Source organism: Pinus tabuliformis, chromosome 7 (genome assembly GCF_031772625.1).
Source record: "Pinus tabuliformis cultivar Carrire ecotype Pingquan chromosome 7, CPIR1, whole genome shotgun sequence".
Lineage (NCBI taxonomy): Eukaryota > Viridiplantae > Streptophyta > Pinopsida > Pinales > Pinaceae > Pinus > Pinus tabuliformis.
Window position 1 is genome coordinate 321,259,832 of NC_142293.1, and position 27,098 is coordinate 321,286,929.

Genomic DNA, 27,098 nt, shown 5'->3' on the forward strand with positions numbered 1-27,098 from the left:
TCATGGCCTTTTAAGATCAACAAGAAGGAAATTAGCAAATCCATAGCATCAATCTTACAACCATACTAATTCCATCAGGGTTACTGCATTCTTTACAAGCATTGACAATAGTATCAAGTTACCGTATATCAAAGTCAATATTTCTAGCTATGCTTTATCTTAGACAACAACCAAGATATCCACCAAGGTCGTATGACAGGTATTGACTAGTCACATCAAAGAGATCATATTAATTGTCACATGTATCAGGAATCAAACTCACTTACATATGAATGAGATTACTACTAAGGGTGATATTATTGTCATACCTCAGGGTTTTCCATCCAACTTTGCAGCTAAATCAAAACATAAAAACAATATACTATACATACCTTGCAACATTCAGATACCTAATTTGTAGTACTTGTTTTCCATTGGCAGTTGTAACACATGCATACTATAGTTGCTTTGTCAATTTTCATATATGCTCCAGCTTCCTTTTTTTTTCACACCAACTTCTTCCATTACTACCTATACTATCTCTCCTTTCCTACATCACTTAGTGTCCAAATGATCCTTAAGAAGGATTTGCTCATCACCACTTCATTTAAAAGTATCAAAATACTCAAATATGCAGGAAATATAAGAAATAATCAAAACGATAAATTTAAACAAAAGTAGTGTCATAAAGAAATAAGTTTAGAAGGTACTTATCTTAAACGAGGGTTGAAGGAAGAGTTCAACTCCCTCTTGATCCTGTCATCAAGAGTTTGTAGAAGAAATGCAATCATTCACAAAATCATTGTTCCAAGTCCTTTCTTAATCATAAGGTGCCATAGGTCATCAACAAACATCAACAGAGGAGGATATTCCTTAACTATCAATAGTTTATCCAAACATACTAACTTCTATAGAGAATATAGAATTATAATGAATTTGGCACAGGTGCTTGTACTTATCAAGCTAGGGTTTTAAGACTTCAGGATTTCAACATCTCCAAGCCATGCTTCAAGGTTTCTTCCAAACCCTAATCTTATGTTATCCACTAAATCTTAACAAGGGTGCCTAGGTTTTCTTTCAAATCATAGGATTTTTTAGGTCTCCACCATCTTTACTTGCTTCCATCAACAATGTCTTCATAGGGTGATATCCATGAATTTTCTTTAGCCCAACTCTGACACCATGTTAATTTTTCCTTAGGTCCATATTGTTCTTTGCTTTAGATAATTGCATTCATCATTCACATATAGAATTCACCCCATAACACCATTACAACATTAAAAATTAAGCAAAAATAACAATAATATCATCACAATGGAACATAAAGGAACATAAGAAGAAAAACATGCATAAGGATACAAATAGATATTGATCTACATAGCATAGTGTACCACTTAATTGTAGTGTAACTACTATAATGTGTGACAACGACAAAATATGACCATCGTATATGTATCAGAGAGTCGTAGTAGAGCATATCCATATGTAATAGAGTGTTGAGCGAAGACACACAGACACACAGACACACATATAACGAAGACCACCATAGAACATAGGCATATGTAACATAGCACTGTGTTAAGACCCTCATATATATAACGACATATTGTAGCGAGATTGTAAGATCAATGCCAAGAATGTAGCCATATACAAAGGAAACCATCTGTGTGAGAGTGTTGTAGCCATGAGAGAGAGTGCAATCCTCAAAATAGAGGCAACCATCAAAACTTTAGAATATTTTAGCCATTCGAAGTTGCATGTCCTTTGTTGCACCAAAATAACCTCATGGATTGACTACATATATACATTCATGAGGTGATTTACATATGATAGCCGACTTGAATTTCTTTTGGAGGGAAATAGATAAAATTTGAATTTTGAATTTGGATGAATATATATATATACACACACACACACACACACACACACACACACACATATATATATATATGCTCTAATAACTTATTCTTTCTATGAGGCAAGGAGGGTTTGCTTTGGGGACTTAGAATTTTCCTTAGGGGAAATTCATCCTGACGTTGCCAATTTCAACAAACACATACTCAAAAAACATGGAACTTAAAAGCAATGCTTGACATGCATGTTCTCGGCTTAATGAATAATAACATTAGTGCTCTAACTTATAGTTATTCTCATGCAGTTAGGTTAGTTATATGATATGAATGATAATTAATATTGTTTAATGAAACATATTAATTGGAAGTTTTAGCATGTCAAAATGATGGAATACGCAGGGTTCTAGCGTTGATTAACAATTGAATAGAACTAGGTGGAAAGAACGATTAATGGCATAATGATAGTAGTGAAAGTTGCACAAATCCAAGGAGTGGCATAGAATCCGGTTAAAAGAACGATTCTTTCATATGCTCCAATGCATGTGTCATAAAGGTGGAAATAAGACCTTCAAAATATGAACCAGTCGGATGATGACAAATTGGTTATATATATATATATATATATATATATATATATATATATATATATATATAGATAGATAGAGCGAGAGAGAGAGAGAGAGAGAGAGAGAGAGAGAGAGAGAGAGAAAGGGGTCATCTAATAAGTAATCAAAAGCAAATCGATTGCTAGAGTCCTGCCTTAACAAAAACTAATAAGAATTAAAATGTAAAACTACTTTGAAGATAAATCTCAATCTCTTATTTGTAACTATTATTAAAAATATTCATAGAAATTAAATCCCTAACATCTACTTAATAATATCTTATAATTAAATTAAAATTCTAAAAAAATTATTTCAAAATAAACAAACCCATCCAAATTCCATCTAATTAATTAATAAAAAATATTATAATTAAATAATAAATATTAAACAAATAATTTTTTTTAATAAAATTAAAATTAATTAATAAAAGATATTATATCTTGAGAGATTTACAAATTGGATATTCAATGGATTGCTTATTTTCCTACTCTTTTTTTTTTTTTTTTTTCGTTTTTTTTTTTTCTTTTTTCTTTTTTCTTTTTCTTTCTTCTTCTTTTTTTTTTTTTTTTTTCCGAAGGTGGCAAAACCTATCAAACTCAGGTGTCAAACCAACAGTGAGGACAACCATCTCTGGCTGCTATCCGCGAATGTCAGTTTGACTCATCATCGTTATCAAGGAAAACCACTCCACCTGTAATAACCCATTGGTGGTCTGTAAGGGAGCAAGCTTTCACTCCTGCCAGATGCCTCTCGGTCTTGGGTTGTTAACCTGTTTCCTTACGTCCGAGGAAGACGAGCTCTTATCTATCCTCCGCTTATAATTTGATATTTTATAATAATTTAACATTTAATAATTATTTTATAATAACTTAACTTTTAAGTTCACATTATACGGACTAGGAAGAGTAAAAGTGTCTCGGCGGCCCCCGGAACCGAAGATGGCATCCGCAGCGATTTCCTTCTGCAATGGGAATGTTTTCAACGGCAATAGGGGCGTCGGAGGAGGCGAGGCAGGGCCGGCTGTAGCCAGAGATCTCTGCAGGAGCGGCCTCATGAAAGCGAAGCTGGACTTTTCTGAATCCTTTCAAGCCGCCGGTATGGCTTTGATCTCATGGCCCAACACCAGGAAACTACTCAACGCCCTCGGCAAAGCAATTTTGCTGGAAGGGCCAAACACAGTAAAGAAGGATCTGAAGGCGAAGTCCGAGAAGCTGCACGAGATCAGAGATCCGCGGTCAACTTGCGTTGCAGGGTTTAGATCCCATATCGGGGGCGGAAAATCGATAGGTTTTGGCTCGATTTACGCAGGATTAGACAGTCTGCCGTCCATTCGGCTTACCTCTCTGCTGCCGCCTCTTGTAAGTATGGATATGGGTCTGCATGTAGCAGATCTGCTCCAACACAAAACTGCATGGCCCAATCTCTGCAGCCGCAGGCCGGATCTGCCCGATCTGAGCAAGTCTCAAGTTCACCCAGAACCTAGGCAGCGGGATGGAACAGATCTGGTAACTGAAATCAAAGAAGGGGTCATGCATGTAGCAGATCTGACTCCTTTCACAACAGATCGGGTTAGATCTTGCAGATCCGGGATGGATCTATCAGATCTGTCCATTTCCAGGCAGCAGAGCGGTGAAAATCCGCCAGATCCAGTATTCAAATCAGTAAACCTGGACCAGGAAAAGGTAGACTCAGCGGATTTGAAGCAAATTTTCATCAGATCGACAGAAGGCAGACATGTCTGCGTGCAGATCTGGGAATGGATGAGTGTACTGGAATTAAAAAAAGAGATTCAGGTCAAACTGGGAATCCCAGTTGCATTACAAAATTTACTATTTTCAGGACTCTATTTACAGGATCAATACACACTACAACACTACAAGGTTGTTAAGGATTCAACCATCATTCTCAATATGAGATTGCGAGGTGGATCCAAGGGAGACTGCTCAAAACCAACAGGTACCTTCCGCGATGCAGCAAAAAGGAAAGAACCCCAAAAGGGGAAAGAACCTACTGTTGCTAAGGAACCCCCTAGGCAGTATATATTAGATCAAATGCCGGAGAATCCCTCTATCTCCTTGGACATACCAGAGGTAAACTTCATATTCTCAGATCTAAAAAAAAATGCAGTTATTTGCAGATTCAATGGTTTCTGGCCTAAAACTGATGCATTATACCAATGGATTCACACGGTTTGGACAAAAAATTGCCAAATCTACCTATGCCCAAAAGGATTCTTCATAGTTCTTTTCCAATCAGAAGAAGAAAAGGAAAAAATTCTCAACCAAGGCCCATGGTTTTGGGGTAGTGCTGGTCTTTTTGTTACTTCATGGTTTCAGGATTTTGATGCCAACACTATGGTGGTGTCAAGGATGCCAGTATGGGTTAGGTTGCATAATCTCCCGTTACATTTCTGGCATTCCAAGGCCTTAATAGCTATTGGAAACACACTCGGGAAAATATTAAGGATTGATGGAGAGAGACATATAAAAGGAATTTTTACCTTTTCCAGAATATGTGTCGAGGTAGATTTCAGCCAAGGTCTACCTGAAAGCATAATTCTGAACTTCAACAACTCACAGTGGAAACAATCTCTGGATTATGAGAATACAACTTTTAGATGCAGGGGATGTCAACAAACAGGCCATCTGTTCAATGCATGTCAAAGTTTCGACAAAAGCAAGATGCAACAAAGGAAGCACAAAGGCTGGCAGAATGTAGATGATCTTATAAAGAAGAGAGCTACTGAAAAGAAAGAACCCAATAACCAGGATAAAAAGGAAAAAGAGAATATTGAAGAAAATGAAGAAGATCTTCAGCAGGAAATAAGTGGGAACGAAGCTACATCAGCAAACAAGATCACAAAGATTCACCAAAATCAGGCAAAGATGACAAGCGTGGATCCAAGCATGGGAGGCATCAAACGACATCACCACTCAGATACTTCAGACTCAGACAAAGAAACAGGCCCACAGAATGCAGAAACACAGTTAATCATTGCTTCGATCGAGCCCACTCAAGGAGAGTGGCGCAAGGTTGAAAAGAAAAAGGGGAGAAAAACTTGAAGCGTGAGGTTTACTCACTGCCGGAATTCAGTTTTTTTGCCCTTTCTTTCTCTCTCCTCTCTTCTTTTTTCTTATTCTTTGTGCACGTTAGTCTTCTAACGTTGCGTGGGGTGCGAAAGCACTCGAGCCCATGTGGCAGCTTACGGAATGCTTCAATGCATCTGCTTGTGTAACTTTTCATTAATTCTTTAATAAAAGGTTACCGTTTTTTTCCTTGGAAAAAAAACTTAACTTTTAATAGTAATATTTTATAATAACTTAACTTTTAATAGTAATATTTGAACTGGATTGCTTATTTTCTTCCTCTTAAATTCTATACTCTTCTTAGAATTTAATATTTTATAATAATTTAACAATTAGTAGCAATATTTCATACTAACCTTAACCTTAATTCAATTTGACCAATATTATTTAAATTCTATAATCCTCTCACAATTTAATATTTATTCCCAATATTTCATGTTAATTCTAATTTAATTGGACCAATATTTACCTTTATTAATTTGATTTTTATTATTTCCTATTATTTGACCTATTCTGACTTATAATAATTATTCATAGTTATATTTTATATTTTTGACTCTCTAATGGTCATATTTAATATTTGATTTATTTCTTTCATTTATACTTGGTTGAGCACTTTTTGATTCATCATCTCAATTTAAGGTTTTATACTTTTGATTCATTATGTCAATTTATATTATCCCTTACCATAATTATCAACAATTATATTTCATTTTTTTTTTTACTCTCTCATGGTTATATTTAATATTTGATTTTTTATTTTGATTTATTTATTTCATTTATATTTGGTTTATCACTTTTTATTCATTATTTCAATTTATGGTTTTATACTTGGTTTAGCACTTTTCGATTGATTATTTCAATTTACAGTTCGTGAAAATATGTGAAGGGTTCACAAGAAACATTTCTTATATTTTGCTTAAAACACTTTAGCAAGATCACATAGTGATTATTTTTTTTTCATCTTTCTTTAAATTTAATTGAATTTTTTATTCTTCTCTCTGTTTAGATCTTTGATTCATTATTTCAATTTACAATTAGTGAAAATAGGTGAAGTGTTCACCAAAAACATCTCTTATATTTTGCTACTTTAACAAGATCAATAGTGCTTATTTTCCTTTTCCTCTTTATTCAAATTTAATTGAATTATGTATTCTTCTCTCTGCTTAGAACACTTCAACCAGATCAAACCATGCTTATTTTCCTATTTACTCAAATTTAATTGAATTATTACATTCCTCTGACAAAACTCCCCTCTAGTGCCACTATGTACTGTCTTGCACCATTGATCCAATGTGTTAGACGATTAAAACATTTTTCGTCGTTAGATCATCATAGGCAGTGGAGAGTTCGTTGAAGGTTGGTTATATCCTTGCAAGTTGGCTACAATAATGAACCACAAGGAAGGCCTTGATGTGGAGGGATGATTGCTAGCCTCTTTATGTAGGGATGATTGCTCGCCTTATTCACCGCCAGTGGACTTAGCGGCCCAAGATATTCGTCCCATCCCTATTAGTTCTTTTCGGAAATTTAATCATATGGGCCATGAAATTCCCTTTCTGTTATTTCGTTTCTTTCTCAAATCCTAGACCTTGGGGCAAAGGAAGCTTTCACATACAAGTTGTTCATATCTTTGGAGATGAATTCTAATGAGCATAGATGGATAAATATGGTGTACCAATGGAGTTCATGAGAAATTCTCCATCTCCTGCACTTACTTGAGCTTCGATATCCTTCATTAGGTCACCAACCTGCAATTTATTAGTAACTGCAGACATGGGCAGTCTCATAAATTCGATGGACTGCTCATTTCAAACTCTCAGTGGAGGTCATTTTTGGACAGAGCAATGAATCTTTACGCATACGGTCTATTCTCAATCCATTCAACGATTTGCATACATCAAAGGAATGAATATAGTAAGGAATAACTAGAAGAAACATGTACTTGGAGAGAATAATAATATATGTAATTGTTGGTTGTGCAACTCTAGCCATATCGACTAGGAGATACTATTTCACAAAGGAAGGATAGGGGAGGAGGAAGAATGTGAAAAAGGAAGAAATGCTCTACTACACTCCAGTGGATGGGATACTTTTTATTTATATTAATTGGTGGTGATAAATCCATGTGCCGGTGGCAACAACCTTGAAATATATCTTATTCATTGTATATATATAAATTGAATAGCAATGATTGGATTGGATATTTTCATTTTTATAGATTTCTTAATCAATTTTAGCCATTCAATTGGATCTCTCTTTATTTTACTGGTGGCCAAGGATATTTTCCATGACATTTGCTCCATATAATCAAATCATATGGTCATGAGGATGATGATCTCAATGGCTATCAAAACGTCTTGAGTTTTTTTAAATATGAAAAATATAGAGAATTATCAATGTGATATATTGTTTAATCAAATACACGATGGACATTGAACATTTCATACAAACTATTCTCCCTTAAGCGAGTTTTTTCTCTTAATCCCCTGGCTGAAGTATCTTGAGATAAATCAACTAATTTTGTTTAGAAATTTGATATAGATATCATCAGTCTTTACGATATTTTTTTAATTTAATATACCAGTTTATTATTTCACTGACATATACCAATTTATAGTTTGTAACTTGATAAGTTCACCAAGAACCACCCAATATTTGGCCAGAGTAGGCATGTAACTCCTGGGACGTGCCACTCCGGGAATCCCCAGGCAGAGGAGAGAGTTTCATGCACTGAAACACCGAGAACTAAACCTGGTCCAGTTAAGATAAAAGCTCACATTGCTTTACTGCTAAACCACAACCTAACTAACAGATAAATGTATAATGAATGTCATGTTGAATGGTATGGTCTATAGGGGCAAAAAAACATAGAGGATCACCATTAATTGTTATATCATTGATCCCACCAGATTCTATGGGGTACAAGGGTGATGTGATTGCTCCCTCTCTTACTAACATTGCATGTAGTTTCAATGTCGTGCCTCGTGGGTCTTTTTTGAATTGTTGTTATGGTTGTTATTTATGTGATCTTCATAATATTTGCAATCTTATTCTTATGTGAAGGATTTAATTCTACATTCATACTCTCCTTTCTCCTAAAAAAAAATAGGATTTGTAATAATGCACCTCACAGAAGAATAATTTGCAATAACAAAACATATGTAACAAGAATAATTCTTAGAGGTATGAAATGACAGACATACATGTGTGGAGGAATGGGCTTTTGAATGTTGCAGGGTCTAGATTTATGGGCAAAGCTGGCATAGTCTAAGACTATGTTCCTTTATCACAATGATGTATGATTCTAAATAGATGTTTGTGGTCTTTCAAAATGAGTTGGTGCATGTACCTTCCTTTATTGGTACAAAATTGGGTTGGATGACTATAGATATATAAAGCTTCAACGTTGGATGGTATTGTAAGGATTGCTCGACTCATTCAATTTTACATGGTACTACATTGATTGGTTATAACTCTAGAGGGGAAAAGGTTGTTATTTGAATTTCTTGACTCTACAATTTATATGCACTTGTCCTATGTTTTTATGTTGCTCTTTGTCACCTCCCAAACCTACACTTTAAGTGGTAAAGCCCTAAAACAAAAGCACAGCCCTAGGGGTAATGAAGAAGGTTATCCACTTCACTGCAACAACTCCTTCACTCTTTTTGAGTTGCCTCTCATCCAACATGAGATGTATCTCTAGAAAGTGTATGATAAACCTTAGAAATAGATAGATTTGTGAACCAAGACTAGTGCCTATCCACATTGGGCATATGGAGTCAAAGTGTCAATCTGAGGGCCATGTTTCCTATTAATGATTAGGGAAAAAGAAAAGCTGCAAAAACATGCTACAACCAACCCCAATTTACTGTTTTATATTGCAGAAAATTTCTTGGAGGACCTTCCAAAGGTACACCTATTAAAACATGCAATGAGGGTTTTCCTTACTGTGGAATGGAAAACTAAAACAAACTTGAATTAAGATGGTGGCTGCAAAATTAACACATTCAGAAATAAAACAGTGATGGGAACATAAGAGGGGAAGACTCACACCTAATCCTTTCAAATGGATTTGAATTACCTTTCAAAAATGGCCCTTAAAGCAGGTTTTGCAAGTACTTTCTAGCAACAATATTTAAGAAATTGGAGATGAAAACATAAGCCTCACATTCGCAAGAGAGAATCCTTGGATTCACATTACTTTCGCTAAATATTCAACTAGGATGAAAGAGTGTTCTCTCTTAATCCAACCATCATATGCCATAACATCACTTGGGTTGTCATCATGATTCTAAAGAGGCCTCTGGACATGATTCCAAACATAGGCTAGGATTAAAGGGAGATGCATGTTTAATGTTGTCAAAAAACATCTTCTTTCCAATGTCCACGACTTAACTCCCCTGCCTAGTGACTTAACACCCCTAGAACACCACACTCTGTCCTATTTTTCATCAAATGTTGTTGTTGGAACTCATTATTAACAATTTCCCTTCTCTCTCCATTTCCCTTTCTAAAGTCTCACCTTGTAGTCTATTCATGTTCTTGAGACTTTCAAAAACCCTGCCCTGCCTTCTGCCTCAAACCGCTGTAATTATGCAACAAATAATGTCGTACTAGATCAAGATCTTTCTCCAAAATACGCCATTGCAAAACTCTACTTTATATTCTAGTCTAATTTTGAAACCTTTCAATAACACTACCCTTGTCTCTAGTGACATCCATAAAGACATCAAAATTCCTACTTCCAGATTTCGTCTTGCTTGTAAACCCTTTAAAGACCCAAATTTCGTTGTTTTTTCTCTTAAATCCTTGAAAAACCTTACTTTTGTCTCCAATACTACCCTCAAACCATTCCCCAACCCTACCCACCATATCGACACAACACTTAAACCCCTCCAAGAATTCATGGAATATGCATGAGATTTGAAACAGTTACAATTCACTTGTCACCATTTTTGTGTACATCCTTTGAAGTGGGATATTATGTTGTCTTTGTATCCTTCGGGGCCTTGGTAACCAAAGAAAGTTGATTATGTTGCGAAGGATAAGAAGAAGATGCATCAAATTCCAAATCTGAGGCATTATATTATCAATGGTAATACCTCTCGGACACATGTATAGTTTCAATGTATCCCATTGTTTTGTATCCATGGATAAAATGCGATGGAGAATATCTATGGCTATATTGTTTAATCAAATACATGATTGACATTGATCATTTCATACAAACTATTCTTCTTTAAGAATTTTTTTTCTCTTAATCCCCGGGTTGAAGTCTCTTGGAATAAATTAGCTACTTTTGTTTAGAATTTGATATAAATGTCATCCTTCTTTATAGTAATTTTTAATTTAATATACCAGTTTATTATGTCACTGACATATACCAGTTTATAGTCTGTAACTTGACAAGCGAAGGAGGCTTTCACATACAAGCTTTTCATTTTTTTGGAGATGAAATATGATGAGCATAGATGGATAAATGCCGTTGGGTTTTTATTCGTTCACCAAGAACCACCCAATATTTGGCCAGAGCAAGCATGGAACTCTTGGGACATGCCCCTCTGGGAATCCCTAGGTAGAGGAGAGAGTTGCATGCACTAAAAACACCAAGAATTGAACTTGGGCTAGTTAAGATAAAAGCCCGCATTGCTTTACCATTGAACCACAACCCAATTAACGGATAAATGTCAAGAGTTATAATGATTGCCATGTTGAATGGTCTATAGGGGAAGAAAAACATAGAGGATCACCATTAACTGTCATATGATTGATCCCACTAGATTTTGTAGGGTCCAAGGCTGATGTGATTGCTCCCTCCCTTACTAACATTACATGTAGTTTCAATGTTGTGCCTTGTGGGTCTTTTTTGGATTGTTGTTATGGTTTTTATTTATGTGATGTTCATAATATTTGCATGTGTTACTACTATAGTGGAATATCATAATATTTGCATGTGTTACTACTATAGTGGAATATCCTTATGCAAAGGATTTCATTCTACATTCATACTCTCCTTTCTCCTAAAAAAGAACTAGGTACTCTCCTTTCTCCTAAAAAAAAAATAGGAATTGTAACAATGCACCTTAGACGAAGAATTTGCATAACAAAATATATGTAACAACAATAATGCTTAGAGGTTTGAAATGGCAGACTTACATGTGTGGAGGAATGGGCTTTTGAATGTTGCAAGGTCAAGACTTATGGGAGGAACTAGCATAGTCCAAGACTCTGTTCCTCTTATCACAACCTAATGATGTATGATTTTGAATATATGTTCTTGGTCTTTCAAAATGAGTTGGTACCAGAGATACATACCTATTTTTATTGGTACAGAACTGTGCTAGATGAATACAGGTCTATAAAGCTCCAACGCTAGATGGTATTGTAAGGATTGCTCGACTCACTCACTTTTACATTTCTCCTGATTTTCTGGAAAGATCAAGACTACACAAAAATTAATTGAACAAACAAAAGCAAGCATGTTTTAGAGTTGTCAAACTTTTTATTTGAAAATCCTCCAAGGCTTTACCTGAAGCTCTCAATAGAGTGACAAGTGTTGTATAAAAGATAAAGAAAAATTCTGGTATTTGAAATTGTTTTTAATGAGTTTTTATATACACAATTTTAATTAAGAAAATTTATATAGAGAAAATTTTGTATATATCTTTAAGTTAGATTATAAGAAATTCTAAATATCAATCAAGGATCCATACCTGCATTCACCAACCATATATTTCCACATTGCTAGGCTAGCCAGTTCCCTAGAAGGGTATAAACCAGAACAAAAGTTCTTTAGATGAAACTAAAGCTCTTTAGATAATAGAAGCATTTGTAGTAGGTATATTCCTATGCTTGATTCAACCCTCTATTGATAGGTGGTTTTGTTTAACCACCTGTTTCCAAATGCATGTAGAACTAATCAACCTCCATATTCTCCATATTCTCCTCGTAGGTAGGGCCTTCCCAAAGTGACGTTCTTAGATTATTATCTATGTGATATTATTAAACTAAGGTAAACCAAACAATGGTTAAATAACACAGGGGTAAGCAATTCGATGCACAAGAATTAAAGCAAAGAGAAAGATTGAAAGAGTAGTGTTAAATGATTTGTTGATAATGTTCAATGACACACACCTTTACACATTTAGAGCTACAAAAAGGATATACAATAGGTAGAATTTGTGAATATACAATAGGTACAAGTTGTGATCCAACACTACAATGTACACTAGAGGAGCGGATAGAATATCACTCTCTCTGTTGATTGTTAAAGTTTAAGGTTAAGTCAATTGGAGGAGCAGATAGAATATCACTCTCTATGTTGATTGTTAAAGTTTAAGGTTAAGTCAATTGGAAATTTTGAAGTTTGTGAAGGAAATATCGAAAGCCAAAACAAGTTGTTGTCACTCTGGTTTGTTGGTTATTCTCAAAGCCTCTTAAAGAGAATTGTAGACCAAAAAACAAGTGGTAGTCAATGATATCGCTTTTGCATCTTAGTTATTTGAATTGATACATTTGTATGAAAATTCATTAAAGAGAAAAAAATAATAGGAAATTAGTAGGAGTATTCATGGGAGAGGATGTATAGGGTATAAAAAAGATGGTATCAGGTGAAGGAAAAACACATTGACGGGTTGCAAGTACAGTGTTGAAACTGCTAAGCATTCCCTCAATTGACATATTGCAACTCAAATCAATAAGATAGTGAAAGAGGTGTTCACTTTACTTTTAACACCATGATATTTCTCTCACTCAAATTGTAACATATCACATCTATCTTCATCTATGCTCTTTCTCCATATGCTTTCGCCTTACGGCATTTCCTTTGCAACATATAGTGTAATTGTTAGTTTATTCTTCTCTCCACTAAATTTAGGTTAATTCGATTGAATTATTTATCTTTTGTCCACTAAAATTCAATGGAGAATATTCAATTTCCACACATGAAATCATATATTAACCTAGATTCAAAGAAAAAATTCAATTTTGACAAATGATACATTAACCTAAATTTAATGAAAAAAATCCGAATTAGAGAAGATTCATTTTTGATAAATAATATATGAACTTATTAAGTAAAAGCTAAATAAGTAAACCTCATGAGATACAAGTCCATATTCCACTTCAAAAATCCACATCCACAATCCGAAAGACAACCTTTTTATCAATATAGATCACAAAAATTTAAGATCTAACATCCACAATCCACTTAAATGTACCTCCAATTAGATCTATGTTAAATCACAAATTACCTGTATTAAAAAATATATTCATTTCCGTTTAATTACATTTCTATACATATTGGTATATATTCACATGTATACATATAATTTTTAAATATACAACCTATATTTATGTCCAGATGAAAATATTTTCAATATTTGTATGCGGTATTCAACAATATATTTTGTATTTGGCGAGCTGTCTCAGGGCTGAGCTTTTTCAGCATCTGCTGTGACCAGCAGGGGCACCATATCCGGCCTTAACCAGCAATGCACTCCGTGGGCGGCTCTGGATACCTGGACCTGTCTCTACAATAATCATAAATCATGTGATTCATCTTCACCCATTTGTACAGTCTCACTTGATTAGGGCTCAGGTTACTGTAACTCAACCCTTCCCACCAATTTTTGGTATTAGATGCGCAGCTCGTGTTGCCCGGGAACTCACAGGAATCGATCTCAAAATCCCTGTACGCGGCCACGAATGGGGCCTTTCTCCAGTCGATCTTCTCAATCCCTCCCCTCGTCGCCCAGTTATCGGCTTGCCAAAGTGTAGAGAAGATCCCCATCATCTGATTCCTCGGGAATGGAACGCCTCTGGCTTTGTTGTTCTTGTAAACCCTAATGGGGATTTCGTCCACAGAAAACCTGCATTATCACGCCCGTTGATGAATCTCAGTTCAAGACTAAACGCTGTGTAACATTCTGATTAACAAAATTAATTGGTTTAGATCGCCAAATGGATTTTAACACTTACAGAATATGATAATGGTTCCAGAGGATGGAATAATTGTGAAATTCCAGCGAAGGATCGAACCAGAGATTCACTCTCTGCTCTCGGCCACCCTTTCCAAGAGCATAGACATTTGTTTGAACGGTATAAGGCTGGCCTGATCTGTTCCCCAGAAACTCGAAATCCAATTCATCTCGAATTTCCTCCTTGTCTGACCTCATCTGCATATATATTCGAAATTAACCCCAATAATCAATAATCACATATGCAGAGCACCAGTCATTCACTTCTTAAAGGAGAGGACGAATGGAAGAGGAGATAAATATCTGTGATGACTTTTATTGTGCCACATATCACTACAGTATTCATGTTTCATTTAAAATTATAATCACGCTATGCAGATCACACAACCCATTTTATTGTACAATATATCACTGCAGCAATCATGTTTCATTTAAAATTTTAATCATACTATGCAGATCTCACCACCCAAATTGCCACGGTGAATCATGCTATGCAGATCACACAACTTAAATTATTAGGGTTAAATTTGTGTTGATGGCAGAATATTCCTGAAATCTGGCGATAAGGAGGGATGTCAAACAATTCCTCTTTCCGAGGGATGCCAAACAATTCCTCTCTCCGAAGAGATATTATTTTTACATATTCTGAAATCGACATAAAGATACTCAATGGTTTAGGGTGATTAAAGTAAATTTCACTTGACATCTGACAGATGGTTTGGAACTGGACACTTAGTTTCGGTTTCTAACTTATGAGAAACCATAGTTTTGCGCAGTATCTATCTTTAATTAATGTAGCCAAAAGACTCCAGGTAAATTTGTCTAGGTGTCCAGTGGAAAAGACTCCAGATAAATTTGTCTCTTTTGTCCATCTTATGTCTCTTTTGTCCATCTTATCTTTAATTAATGTGGGAAAGATTCCAGGTAAATTTAAATTTATTTGTACCTCCAGTGGTAAAGACTCCAGCTAAATATTTGTGTAGTTGTCCAATGAAAAAGACGCCAGCTAAATTCGTGTAGTTATCCCATGAAAAAGACTCCAGGTAAATTTGTCCCCCTGTCAAGTAAGAAGATTCAGCAACCATGTCTGGGATACTACCACTTCTCCTCGGTGATTTGTGACCACTTCTATCGGAACTCCTCTTGATCCGAACTCCTCCTTGATCCTAATAAAGATCAACTAGTATCATGGACAATTACCATGGGTTATCCGTACTATGAGTTGGGTTGCGAACAACTCACTTAAATCTTACCTTTTTATTTCTTTGATTTGGTCTAACACCTAACACAAACAAATTTTGGTTTCAGATTGAACACAAATCTGGTTTCAGATTGAAATGTCCAATAACTGAGATCATGAATACTCACATGAAAAGCAATGACCTTGTTTCAGATTTAAGTGTTCAACGACATCATGAATACTCACATGAAAAGCAGTGACCTTGTTTCAGATTTAAGTGTTCAACGACAGAGATCACGAATACTCACATAAAAACACACAAATCTGGTTTCAGATGTAAATGTTCAATAACAATGAACACTCACATGAAAAGCAGTGACCTTGTTTCAGATTGAAATCTTCAACAACAGAGACCATGAATACTCACATTAAAAACAGTGACATGTTGCAGACTGAAATGTTCAGTAACAGCGATCATGAATACTCACTTGGCTCTTTCCAGAATATAATATTCCTTATGGAAGGAGGATGAAGTAAAAATAATTTATATTTTATTTTTCTTTAGTTTGGTCTCACACCTGACACAAATCTCTTATTTCAAATTGAATGTGTTAATATTATTTCAGATTGAAATGTTTAATAACAGAGATCATTAATACTCACATAAAAAACAGTGACCTTGTTGCAGATTGAGATGTTCAATAACAGAGATCATGAATACTCACATAAAAAGCAGCGACTGTCCCTGCAGAATCCCCTGCCACAAGTTTGATTTTCATGCTTACAAGACCGAACATGTACTCATGCTTCGATACAAATCCTGCACCTGCCCAACCAAATGAAAATTACACAGAGGACTTGCTGCATAATATTTTCCAAACAAATTCCAATAAAAAACTTTCATAGACTATAACTATCAGAAACAGGACTCAGAACAATACCCACCTGAATTTTTATCCAAGATGAGCTCTATTGACTTGTCCGCCATTATCTTCACATGATTAGCTGCTGATGTGACTTTAAAATCCTCAGAAAACAATGCCGGTGTGCAGCCACAAAGGTTAAGCCAATAGCGAATGTAATAACGAAATCCATTATCCTGCACCAGTTCAGTGGCCTCTCCATTGTCTTATCCAGAACGATGGAGGGGAAAAGGCACCCGAAATGTCCCATGAATCTAGAGCATTTAGAGAGAAAATTTCTATGTGCAAACTCAGCTTTCATTAGAGAGCCGAGACCAGGTCATGGATATTCCCAACATGCTAAGAAAAGCCATGCCCTTATCCAGTCGTTATGCATCAGGCACACGTGCTGCAAGGCATTGACTTGTAGAAGACATTATTGGACACGAGGAAGCCAATCCAGGCGATGTTTACTGGACACAACAAGATCATTGTTCCTGTTGTCCACCTCACCCTTACAGGTTTTGGACATTCGTGCTCTTCTGGGCTGATCAACCTGTACATGATTGTAAGGAAAAGTCTCTCTGTGCTCTCCACTTTGCTTCCCTACTTTATAAAATTTGGAGACTACCTTTTAAGGCCTTCGGCCCTCTGGGTCAAATACCTTGAAGCTTTGGTAAACGTTTCTCTGCCTAAGAAAACATATCAACAAATACGCAGACAAGATGGGAAACCTATAAAAGTTAAAAGTTGCATTATGGCCAGAGCGTTGAATGTTCAGAGAAGACATGAACAATTTTGGAGACATTGGCCTCCAATATTTAATATGCTATTGATTTATTAATGTGTGGGGTTGTATATGCTTACCATTGGATTTAAGCAAGTACATTATCTAGCTGTGGTCATATACAACCCGGCACATTAATGGATCAGTCGCACCGTAAATATTGGTTGTCTAAGAACCAGCAAGCATGAACCATTAACGGGGTGCATTCTAGTAGGTCGAAATGGTAGGTGGCTGTCAATGCATGTGATATTCAGATATGGAACGTCATGCCATTGTTATGAGACACTACTTCACATATCCTACCAGCGACTGGGGCCAAGTACACAATCTCCTATGAGCAAAGGGGCATGCAAAAATTAAAGACGGGAGTAGCCTTTAAGTGCTACTGTTTGGAGTTTCCGACGAATTTCTAGCTGGAACCCGATGAGGAAATTTGTGGTCAAATTTTAATTTGTGTTGTTTAAACTGGTTTTTTGACTGCATATATGGATTTAGTATCCTCAGAAATCCTGAGGCACTTCGATTGTGAAGAGTTCACCTGTCAAACTTGTGATTTCAATGAATCTCTGCGAACAAATTAAATCCGAAAATAAACCGGAAAACTTTCCAAAAAGTCGCACTTAAAGACTAATCCTTAAAGACGCTTTAGAACATGCCCTATACTCTGGTTGTCATTGAAGTAAAAGTTCACTCACAACACATAATTTTGTTGTGACCAGATGATGGTGGTTATCTTCGGAATTTGAAGTGGATATGGAGACTAAATTTTGGGAAAAAATATAAGAAAGACCAATCAACAAAGTTTGGAAGTAGTGAACTTTTATAAATTAAATGAATTTAGAATGTAAAATAAATAAATAAATTAACTTGTTATTAATCATAAAAAGAATTAACAGAAAAACATATAATAATATTTTTAATTATGGAGATTTATCGCAGCTTTATTATATAAATTTTGAACTTCTAAATAGTTTTTGTTATTGAAACAAGTGCATAGGTCGAGCACAAAATTTGATGAACACTGGGCAAAAGCTTGCTAATGTGATGGGATGCTCACATTGGAAATCTTTGTTTAGAAATTTTAGATGTTTAATTTAGGAGGAATTTCGATTTTTTTATATAATGGAGGAGTTATTTTTTGTTGTAAATGTGACTTTTTAGTTTCTTTTGTTTTGTAGGGAAGATGAAATGATTCACCTCTTGTGACTCTTGGTTATCACATGTTAGTTTTTCTTTTAAAAGAGAACGAATGCCTGGAAGCTAAGAGAAGGAGGAGAAGGGAGGACTCGTTGTTTCTCTGTGAAATCACAGTTCTGTAGGTTGCAAATTGCTTGTACTTTCCAATCTGTGTGAACCATAAAACATTTTTTGTGTGAATGGCATGGAGGAACAACCAATGGAACTGTGCTTTTGTATTGTCTAGTTGAATTGAAATTTTGTGATTAAACCAAGCGAATTTTGCTTATGAAATGTTATTTAACTACAGTTTATTCCTATACATTGGTTAATCAGAGAGACTATAAATTGTTGTATCGATTTCCCTTAAGAATTTGTACATCGTGATTTCCATTGTTGTGTGATTTGGTCCTTTGTCGTTTGTTATTCTTGTTGTGTTAGTTTCGTAGACTTGTGGAGGAATGCTCATTGTTTTGGGGTGGTGAATGCATGATTTTGTTTTCCCAAACAATTAGAAGGCTGGGAACAAAAACATAACACTATGTTTTTTATAATATGGTCCAAACGCCTTTGTGATTAGTTTATGAATATCAAATTCGAACCAATATTGCAAACCCGGTGAAGAGAGGTAAAGTAAGTCATTTATAGTGTTAAGAAGCAAGTTTGGGATGTGGGATGTCGATAGAGAAAAATATTTGAGGCGTTTCATTTTCCCCGAAACCACAATACATAAGAATAGCGAATTGGAGAACAGGCACTATGAAATCATTTCGTAGTGACTACGCAATTTTTTTTTAGGACTGTGTGTTGGTTTTTAAACTCTGTTTGGCCCACACCATGCACCAATTTGTGGTATCAGAGCAAGAAGATGGCTATGTAAGCAAGAAGAGCACGAGTTCAAGAAGGCAGACCTATGAGTAATGCAAAACTCAAGGAACAGATAAAGAAATTGCAAGCTTATTTAGAGGCCATGGAGGTAGGAAGCCAACAAGATCCTGAGGCTGAAGATATTAGTGAACATGAAGAAGAAGTTGAGGAAGAAGGAGCAGCACCTGTTGAAGAACCTCTAGAATTCAAGTTATTGAGATCATTGTTAGGCTCAAGTTCAAGACCAAAACTTGAATTATCTACCTATGATGGCAGCCTGGCAGTTGAAAATTTGTTTGATTGGATCAGTGAGTTAGACAAGTATTTTGAATATGAAGAGATGGACGATGACAAATGGGTGAAGTTTGCAGTAACAAGGTTGAAGGGTCATGCTGCACTATGGTGGGACAATGTGCAGGCTGAAAGGAGGAAGAGGAATAAGCCATTGATCAAAATTTGGGACAGGATGGTGGAAAAGATGAAGAATAAATTATTACCAAAATATTACTAGTTAACTCTTTACAGGCAGATGCAAAACCTCAAGAAAAGGTCACTGATAGTAAAAGAATATACCGAATAATTTTACAAAGTTAACTTGAGAGCAGGTTATGTGGAAGACACCCTAGAAAAGACAACAAGGTATATTAATGGCTTAAGAATGGATATTCAGGATGAAATCAACATGCTTTCTCTAAGGACCATGGAAGAAGCGTACCAGTATGCCTTGAAGGCAAAAGAAAAGATAACAAGAAAGTAGAACTCAGGTAGAGGGCATGGTTTTGGTAGAGGAAAAGGACAGTCAACTGAAAGAGGAAAGCTTCCAGTTCAAAAGAATGATGCAGGTAGCTCAAAATAACAAGGAAAACCAGAGAAAGGTGGCACCAGAGGAGGAAGACCTTACCAAAGAGGTAGAGGAAGAGGTAGAGAGACTATTTACTGGTGCTACAGATGTGGAAAAATGGGTCACATATCTTTTGAGTGTCCAGAGAATGAGAATACAAGAAAACGTGGTGCACACATAGTTCATCCAAAAGCAGCAGAATCGCAAGCACCTGAGGCAGAAAATATGTCAGAAATCGGAGAGGCGTTGATGATGAATAAAGTCTTGTTGAAGCCAGCCAAAGAAATTGTTGAACTAGCCCAAAGAAGATCCTTGTTTAAGACTATGTGTAAAGAAAAAGAGAAGTGTTGCAAGGTAGTGATTGACAATGGAAGCACTAACAATCTTGTTTCCTTAGAAATGGTGGAAAAACTGGGGTTGGAGAGGATTAAACATCCAACACCATACAAAGTATCATGGCTACAAAAGGGACACTAATTGTTAGTGAATGAACAAAGTGAAGTTGAGTTCTAGATAGGAAGATATAAGGACAAGGTAATCTGTGATATAATGCCAATGGATGTCTACCACATCCTTTTGGGTCAACCATGGCAGCTCAACAGGAAAGTGATACATGATGGAGAGAGAAATTGCTACAAGTTTGAAAAGAATGGAATCAAACATACCCTTGTATCATTGAAGGAAGAAAGTGAAGTTGAAACAAGCAACCCCAAGGCACTATTGTTAAGTGGTAAAGAATTTATGCAACAAATGGAGAAAGAGGAGGTCAACTATGCAGTAATCTGCAAACCAAAGGTAATACTTCTGCACACTGAAATTGCAGATTTACCTATTGAAATTTAGAAAATGTTGCATGAATTTAATGATATTGTAGTAGATGATTTTCCAAGCGAGTTGCCACCCAAAAGAAGCATCAACCACCATATAGATTTGATACCAGGAGCAAGCCTTCCAAATAAGGTTGCATATCGAATGACACCCAAGGAAAATGAAGAAATAAGGAAACAATTTTAGGAGTTGTTTGGATAATATCAAGCTTACCAAGGTCCTGGTCAACAAAGCTTTGCAGGTCATGGACAACCACAAATTCAACTTGGTTATCAACAACCACCTTATACCAGATTTTTTCAACAACAATCTTACCAAGGTTACCAAATGCAGAAGCCCTATGTTGGTATGCAAAGACCTATTTCTCAAGAAATTCCATCATCTCCTGGGTATGTTCAACTTGACCTGAATCGAAAGTTTCCATTTGTAGCAACTTTAGAATTACCAGATTTAAATCAGCTCACTAATGATCCAATCTTATATGCACCTTGGTGGTCGATAATTCCGCATAAGTTACCTTCTGACATTCCGAAATTCAATGGAAATCCCGAAGAAGACCCATCAAATCATGTCATGACCTTTCATTTGTGGTGTTCATCAAACTCCTTAAATGATGATTCGGTTAGACTTCACCTTTTCCAAAGAACACTTACTGGTTCGACTGCTAAATGGTACATCGAGTTACCAAGAGCTTCTTTCGACAACTTTACGACTTTAGCCACCACATTTTTGACCCACTTCCAGTTACCTATTAGATACAAGATTGGAACGGAACTCCTAACCAACTTTAAACAGACTACTGCTACCCATATATCAGATCATATTCATGAGTGGCAGTGTCGTTGTCGAATGGTTAAGACATATGTTCTTGATTAGCTTTTAGCTGAGTGGTTCATAAAATCCTTGTTGCCATCAATCACCGAGGATGTGGCAAAAGGTGGAGTTGTCACAGAAGAGCAAGTAATTGCTCGTGCCCAATACTTGGATTTGATTTACACACAATCTGGCATGCTCTACGATAAAATTCCCAATGCACCCCGACCAGCTTTCACTGTTCCTCCTCCTCCACAATCGAGTAAGGACTCTCATGTCGGTGATGGTGTGATCGGTTCTTCGAGCACGCAAATGGCAGGAAGACCATCTGGTCAAACTCTTGCCATTACCAATCAAACTACCAATGCATTAGAAAACACTCTTGCTTCCGAAGTTAATTTCGTGTCATTTGACAAAGGAAAAATCGAAAGCAACCAAGAGGCAAGAAAAAGGGGCAAAAGAAAAAGAAACAAGATAATTCCCCTCAAGAGAAATCATCTGATTCCTCTACTTTGGCAAGGAAACCTCATTATCCATGTCTAATTTGTAATGATGAGCATTTTACAAGAGATTGTCCACACTGCTCAGAGGTCTCTAAACTTTTAAAGACTTCAAACACATCTGCAGTGTTGACTGATCCGTTTCCAAACCCGGAGACACATTTGGTTGTGACAAACCATGCTTCCACATCCCAAGTACTCATGTTATCCATCACAAAGCCACAAAATGAAGCTTTGGTGTCAACGAGAAACAAAGATTATGGAAATCCACCGTCATCGTTGAATAATCAGGCCACTGATCAACCTAATCCTTCGACTTCGACTTCATATAAAAATATTCCACCACCTATTGTACTAGAATTGACAATAAAACCACCAAAGGGAGTTGTGCATAAATCGACATTTAACCCTCGAGCTCGAGCAGCTCAGAACTATAACATAGTGGAAGATCTTGCTCAATCACCTTCTGCTATGTCGACACTCGAGGTGTTACAAAACTGTCCCTCCCAGAAGCAGGCTTTACTGTCAGCAATTGGTGGAATAGACCCTACGGATTCCAATCTTGTGGTTTTTAACCATGCAGGATATACACCACAGTTACCGGCACAGTTAGCTTTCCTAATTCAAGTAAAAGCTCTCAATAAGAATGTTCATCGAACTATTATTGATGAGGGGGCATCTACTTGCATTATGTCAATGAGCTACTGGAAAACACTTGGTTCACCGCCGTTGTCACGATCACCAACCACGTTAAAAGCTTTTGACGGAAGAACATATACTCCTTGTGGGATTTTGAATAACCTGCAAATCGAACTATGGGGCAAAACAATTACTCTTGAAGTTGAGGTAGCTGACAGACCCCTCGATTACAACATTTTATTGGGAAGGCCATGGGTATATGCTATGGCTGTTGTGGTTTCTATGTACTTTCATACTATTGCCTTCCCTCATAAGGGTGGAATCATAGTCATCGATCAACTAGCCTTCTTTTCCAATAGTTCTAGGATACAGGAAGCATTCTGTTGGTACAAGGACCCCCGCTGTCACTTCAAAGTGTTGGTGTAGGTCTCTTTAAAGATCCTTCCCTAATGGGTACTTTTACATTACCGTCACCATCTGATTTGGCAGAAGTGGCAAGAGTAAAGACTTGCAACATGATTTCATCCACCTCATCTGATTTAAGGAGGATTACCAACAAGTTTGAAGTTGATAGAAAAGTTGAGGTAATGTCGCTAAGCCCCATTGAACTAGCATAACAATCAATTTTTTGGGCTTGTGCATAAAACCCAAATCCGCATTCACCAATTTTATGGGTAGACTGTTCGTTAGAATATGGTACTTCTTCGGATCCTTTTTCTCGTATACATTCTATGGATGAAGGAATCATCCAATCAATGATGATAGGAGAAGAACCTTGGGAAGATTATCATCATCATTCCCATCTTCCAGATGACATCGAAGATTATTCAAATGAACTAAACCACCCTTCAGTTGTTGATTTCCTTTCGAATTCAGTTTTCATAGACACAGTAGAATCTGAGCGAAACCTGTCAAATATTGAAGAAACGATTTCTATTAATATTTCGACCAAGCCTAATATTGTAGAGAACATTCATGTCAGCAAATCTTGTTCTCCATCAAAACTCGATAGTTACCGTACTCTCTTTCATGAATTTAGAGATATCTTTGCATGGTCTTACGAGGAGATGCTGGGCATTGACTCTAGTATTGTTGAACACGAAATTAAAATGTACCCTGATGTCAAGCCAGTTTGACAACGGCTTCGACCTGTTCATCCAAAGAAAGCTACTGCAATTAAGGTAGAAGTTGAAAAACTCTTGCGGGTTGGTTTCATTTACCCTATACCTCTTACTGATTGGGTTTCCAACCTTCTTCCTGTCATGAAGAAACAAGGGACAATTCGAGTGTGCATTGATTATAGGGATGTAAATCAGGCATGTCCAAAAGACAATGATCCTACTCCTTTTATTGACCAGATTATTGATGAATGTGCCAGATGCGAAATATTCTCATTCATGGATGGATTTTCCGGCTACAATCAAATCAATATCCGCCCACAGGACCAATCGAAAACAACTTTTATTTGTCCATGGGGCACATTCGCCTATAGGAAACTCCCTTTCGGTTTGAAGAATGCAGGGGCTACATTTCAAAGGGCAATGAACTATGCCTTCCATGACATCAAGCACATTGTTCAACCTTACCTTGACGATTTACCTGCTCATTCATGAAAGCGGACTGATCACCCGCAACATCTGAGAGCAATATTTTTACGGTGCCGACACTACAAGATACGACTCAATCCACACAAATGTGTGTTTTGTGTTGGTTTTGGTTGATTGCTTGGATTTGTAGTGTCTAGAGAGGGGATTCGACTCGATCCATTAAAGGTTCAGGCAATTCTTGATTTGCCTCCACCTTCAAATCTTTTACAGTTACAAAGACTCCAAGGGAAAGCAAACTTTCTGAGGAGGTTCATTCCTAATTACGTTGAGATGGCTAAAGGTTTTACATGTCTTTTGAAAAAGGAGATACCCTTCCATTGGGATTAGGTTGCACAAGCTTCCTTTGATGCTCTTAAAGATACCTTGATTAGAGCTTCATTAATGTATTCTCCAAATTATCAAAACGACTATTACCTGTATCTTGCCATTGCAGATACAACCATTGGCATGGTTTTAGTCTAGGAAGAAAATGGGATTGAACATCCAATTTATTACTTGAGCCGTAATCTCAACGATACAGAAAGTAAGTACTCTTATGTCGAAAAACTAGCTTTGGCAGCTGTGCAAGTTGTTCAAAGATTTCGCCATTACATCCTGCTACAGAAAACAACTGTCATTTCAGATTGCAACCCTATGACATACATTTTGTCACGTCAATTGCTGGGGGGAAAATACTCAAAATGGATAGTTATTTTATAGGAATTTGATTTGGAATTCATCAAGTCCAAATCAAAGAAATCTAGTTTTCACAGAGTTACTTTGTGACCTTCCCTCGACCTCCATTGATTCAACATCTAAACCATCGATTTTGGATGAGTTTCTGTTTCTGATATCATCATCTGACGTATGGTATGAAAATATACTGATATATCTCCAGACCCAAACTTTTCGGCCTGATACCTCTCGCTCACAACAATGACGTATTCGATACCAAGCCAAAGATTATCTGATCATTGGCGACACTCTTTATCGTCGTGGTATCGATACGGTTTTACGGAGGTGCCTCATGCATGAGGAAGTCGAGAAAGGATTGAATGATTGCCATTCAGGTGCCTGTGGTGGACACTTATCTGGATATGCAACTGCACAGAGAATTCTCCGTGCTAGTTACTTCTGGCCAACTATATTCAAAGATTGTATTATTGTTGTCAGAAGCTGTCATGCATGCCAGATATATGACCGAAAAACTAGATTACCACCTGCACCATTGCATCCAGTCGTTGTTGTTGGCCCATTCGCCAAATGGGGCATTGACTTTATGACATGTAACCCCACCTTGGCTGGGGGGCATGGGTATATTATAGTCGTTGTTGACTATTTTACCAAATGGGCCGAGGCGATGCCAACATTGAACAACAGTGGCGAAACGACTACTCTTTTCTTTTTTAACCATGTGGTTTCCCAGTTTGGTGTACCACAAGCCATAGTTACAGATCATGGGTCACATTTTCGCAATCACATGATGGTTGAGTTGACTGCTAAGTTAGGACTGTCACATGATAGTTCTACCCCTTATTACCCGCAAGCGAATGGACAAGTTGAGGCCATCAACAAAGTCCTGAAGCGGATGTTGCAGAGAATGATAGGGGTTCATAAGTGAAACTGGCACTTAATCCTATACTCTGCCTTGTGGGCATATCAAACCTCAGTGAGAAATGCAACTGGATTCACACCCTTTCAGTTGGTGTATGGTTTGGAAGCAATCTTACCGATACAATGCGAAATTTCATCGCTCAAACTCGCGATTGACCTGTTACCCGACACTTCTGAAGAAGAAGCGTGTTTCTTGGAATTAATCCATCTGGATGAAACCTGTCGTGATGCCGCATTGGCTAACGAAGCACATAAGAAACGTATTAAGGTGCAATATGATAGAAATGTCAAGCCTCATATCTTCTCAGAAGGAGACCTGGTCTTGCTTTACGATCAGGAAGCTGATAAACTTGGAGCAGGGAAATTCGAACCAATGTGGATGGGTCCTTATATTGTCAAGTGTGTTCTGGAAAAAGGTGCCTACGAGTTAGTAGATTATGATGGGATTCCATTGTCGCAACCTCGAAACGGGCTGTACCTCAAATGTTACTATGCTTGATTAAGTGTAGTAAAACTCACTGTATATATGCTTTCATTGCATGTGTGTGTGTGTATCTTTTAGAGATTTTTATCTAGTTAGTAATCCGCTTTGCATTTGTTGCAGATGTCGGAGTCTTCGAAACCTTTTGTTGGTTATGCCAATGGTGCTAGTCATAGTACACGGAACTTTTCCTCTGTAACATGGGCTATTTTCGTTCCAAGTGGCAAGTTAGTGAGTTTCCAAGGGATTTGTATTGGTCGATCGACGAACAACATCGTTGAGTATAACACGTTGATTGAACTACTCTTTGATGCCATTTCACTTGGCATTCACCAAATCATCATTAGGCTGGACTCATAACTCGTTGTACTACAACTAAA

The 27,098-nt window shown here is 36.8% G+C and overlaps 1 protein-coding gene across 1 annotated transcript; it reads right to left on the reverse strand.

Moving 5' to 3' along the window:
- Positions 1-13,762: 13,762 nt before the first annotated feature.
- On the reverse strand, positions 13,763-17,127 carry LOC149247227 (putative xyloglucan endotransglucosylase/hydrolase protein 7). Its single transcript, XM_089455838.1, has 4 exons — positions 16,630-17,127; positions 16,410-16,510; positions 14,506-14,702; positions 13,763-14,396 (listed from the first exon to the last, which is right to left on the reverse strand). The coding sequence occupies exons 1-4, from the start codon at positions 16,670-16,672 to the stop codon at positions 14,009-14,011; spliced, it is 729 nt and encodes a 242-aa protein (XP_089311964.1). The 5' UTR covers positions 16,673-17,127; the 3' UTR covers positions 13,763-14,008.
- Positions 17,128-27,098: the final 9,971 nt, after the last annotated feature.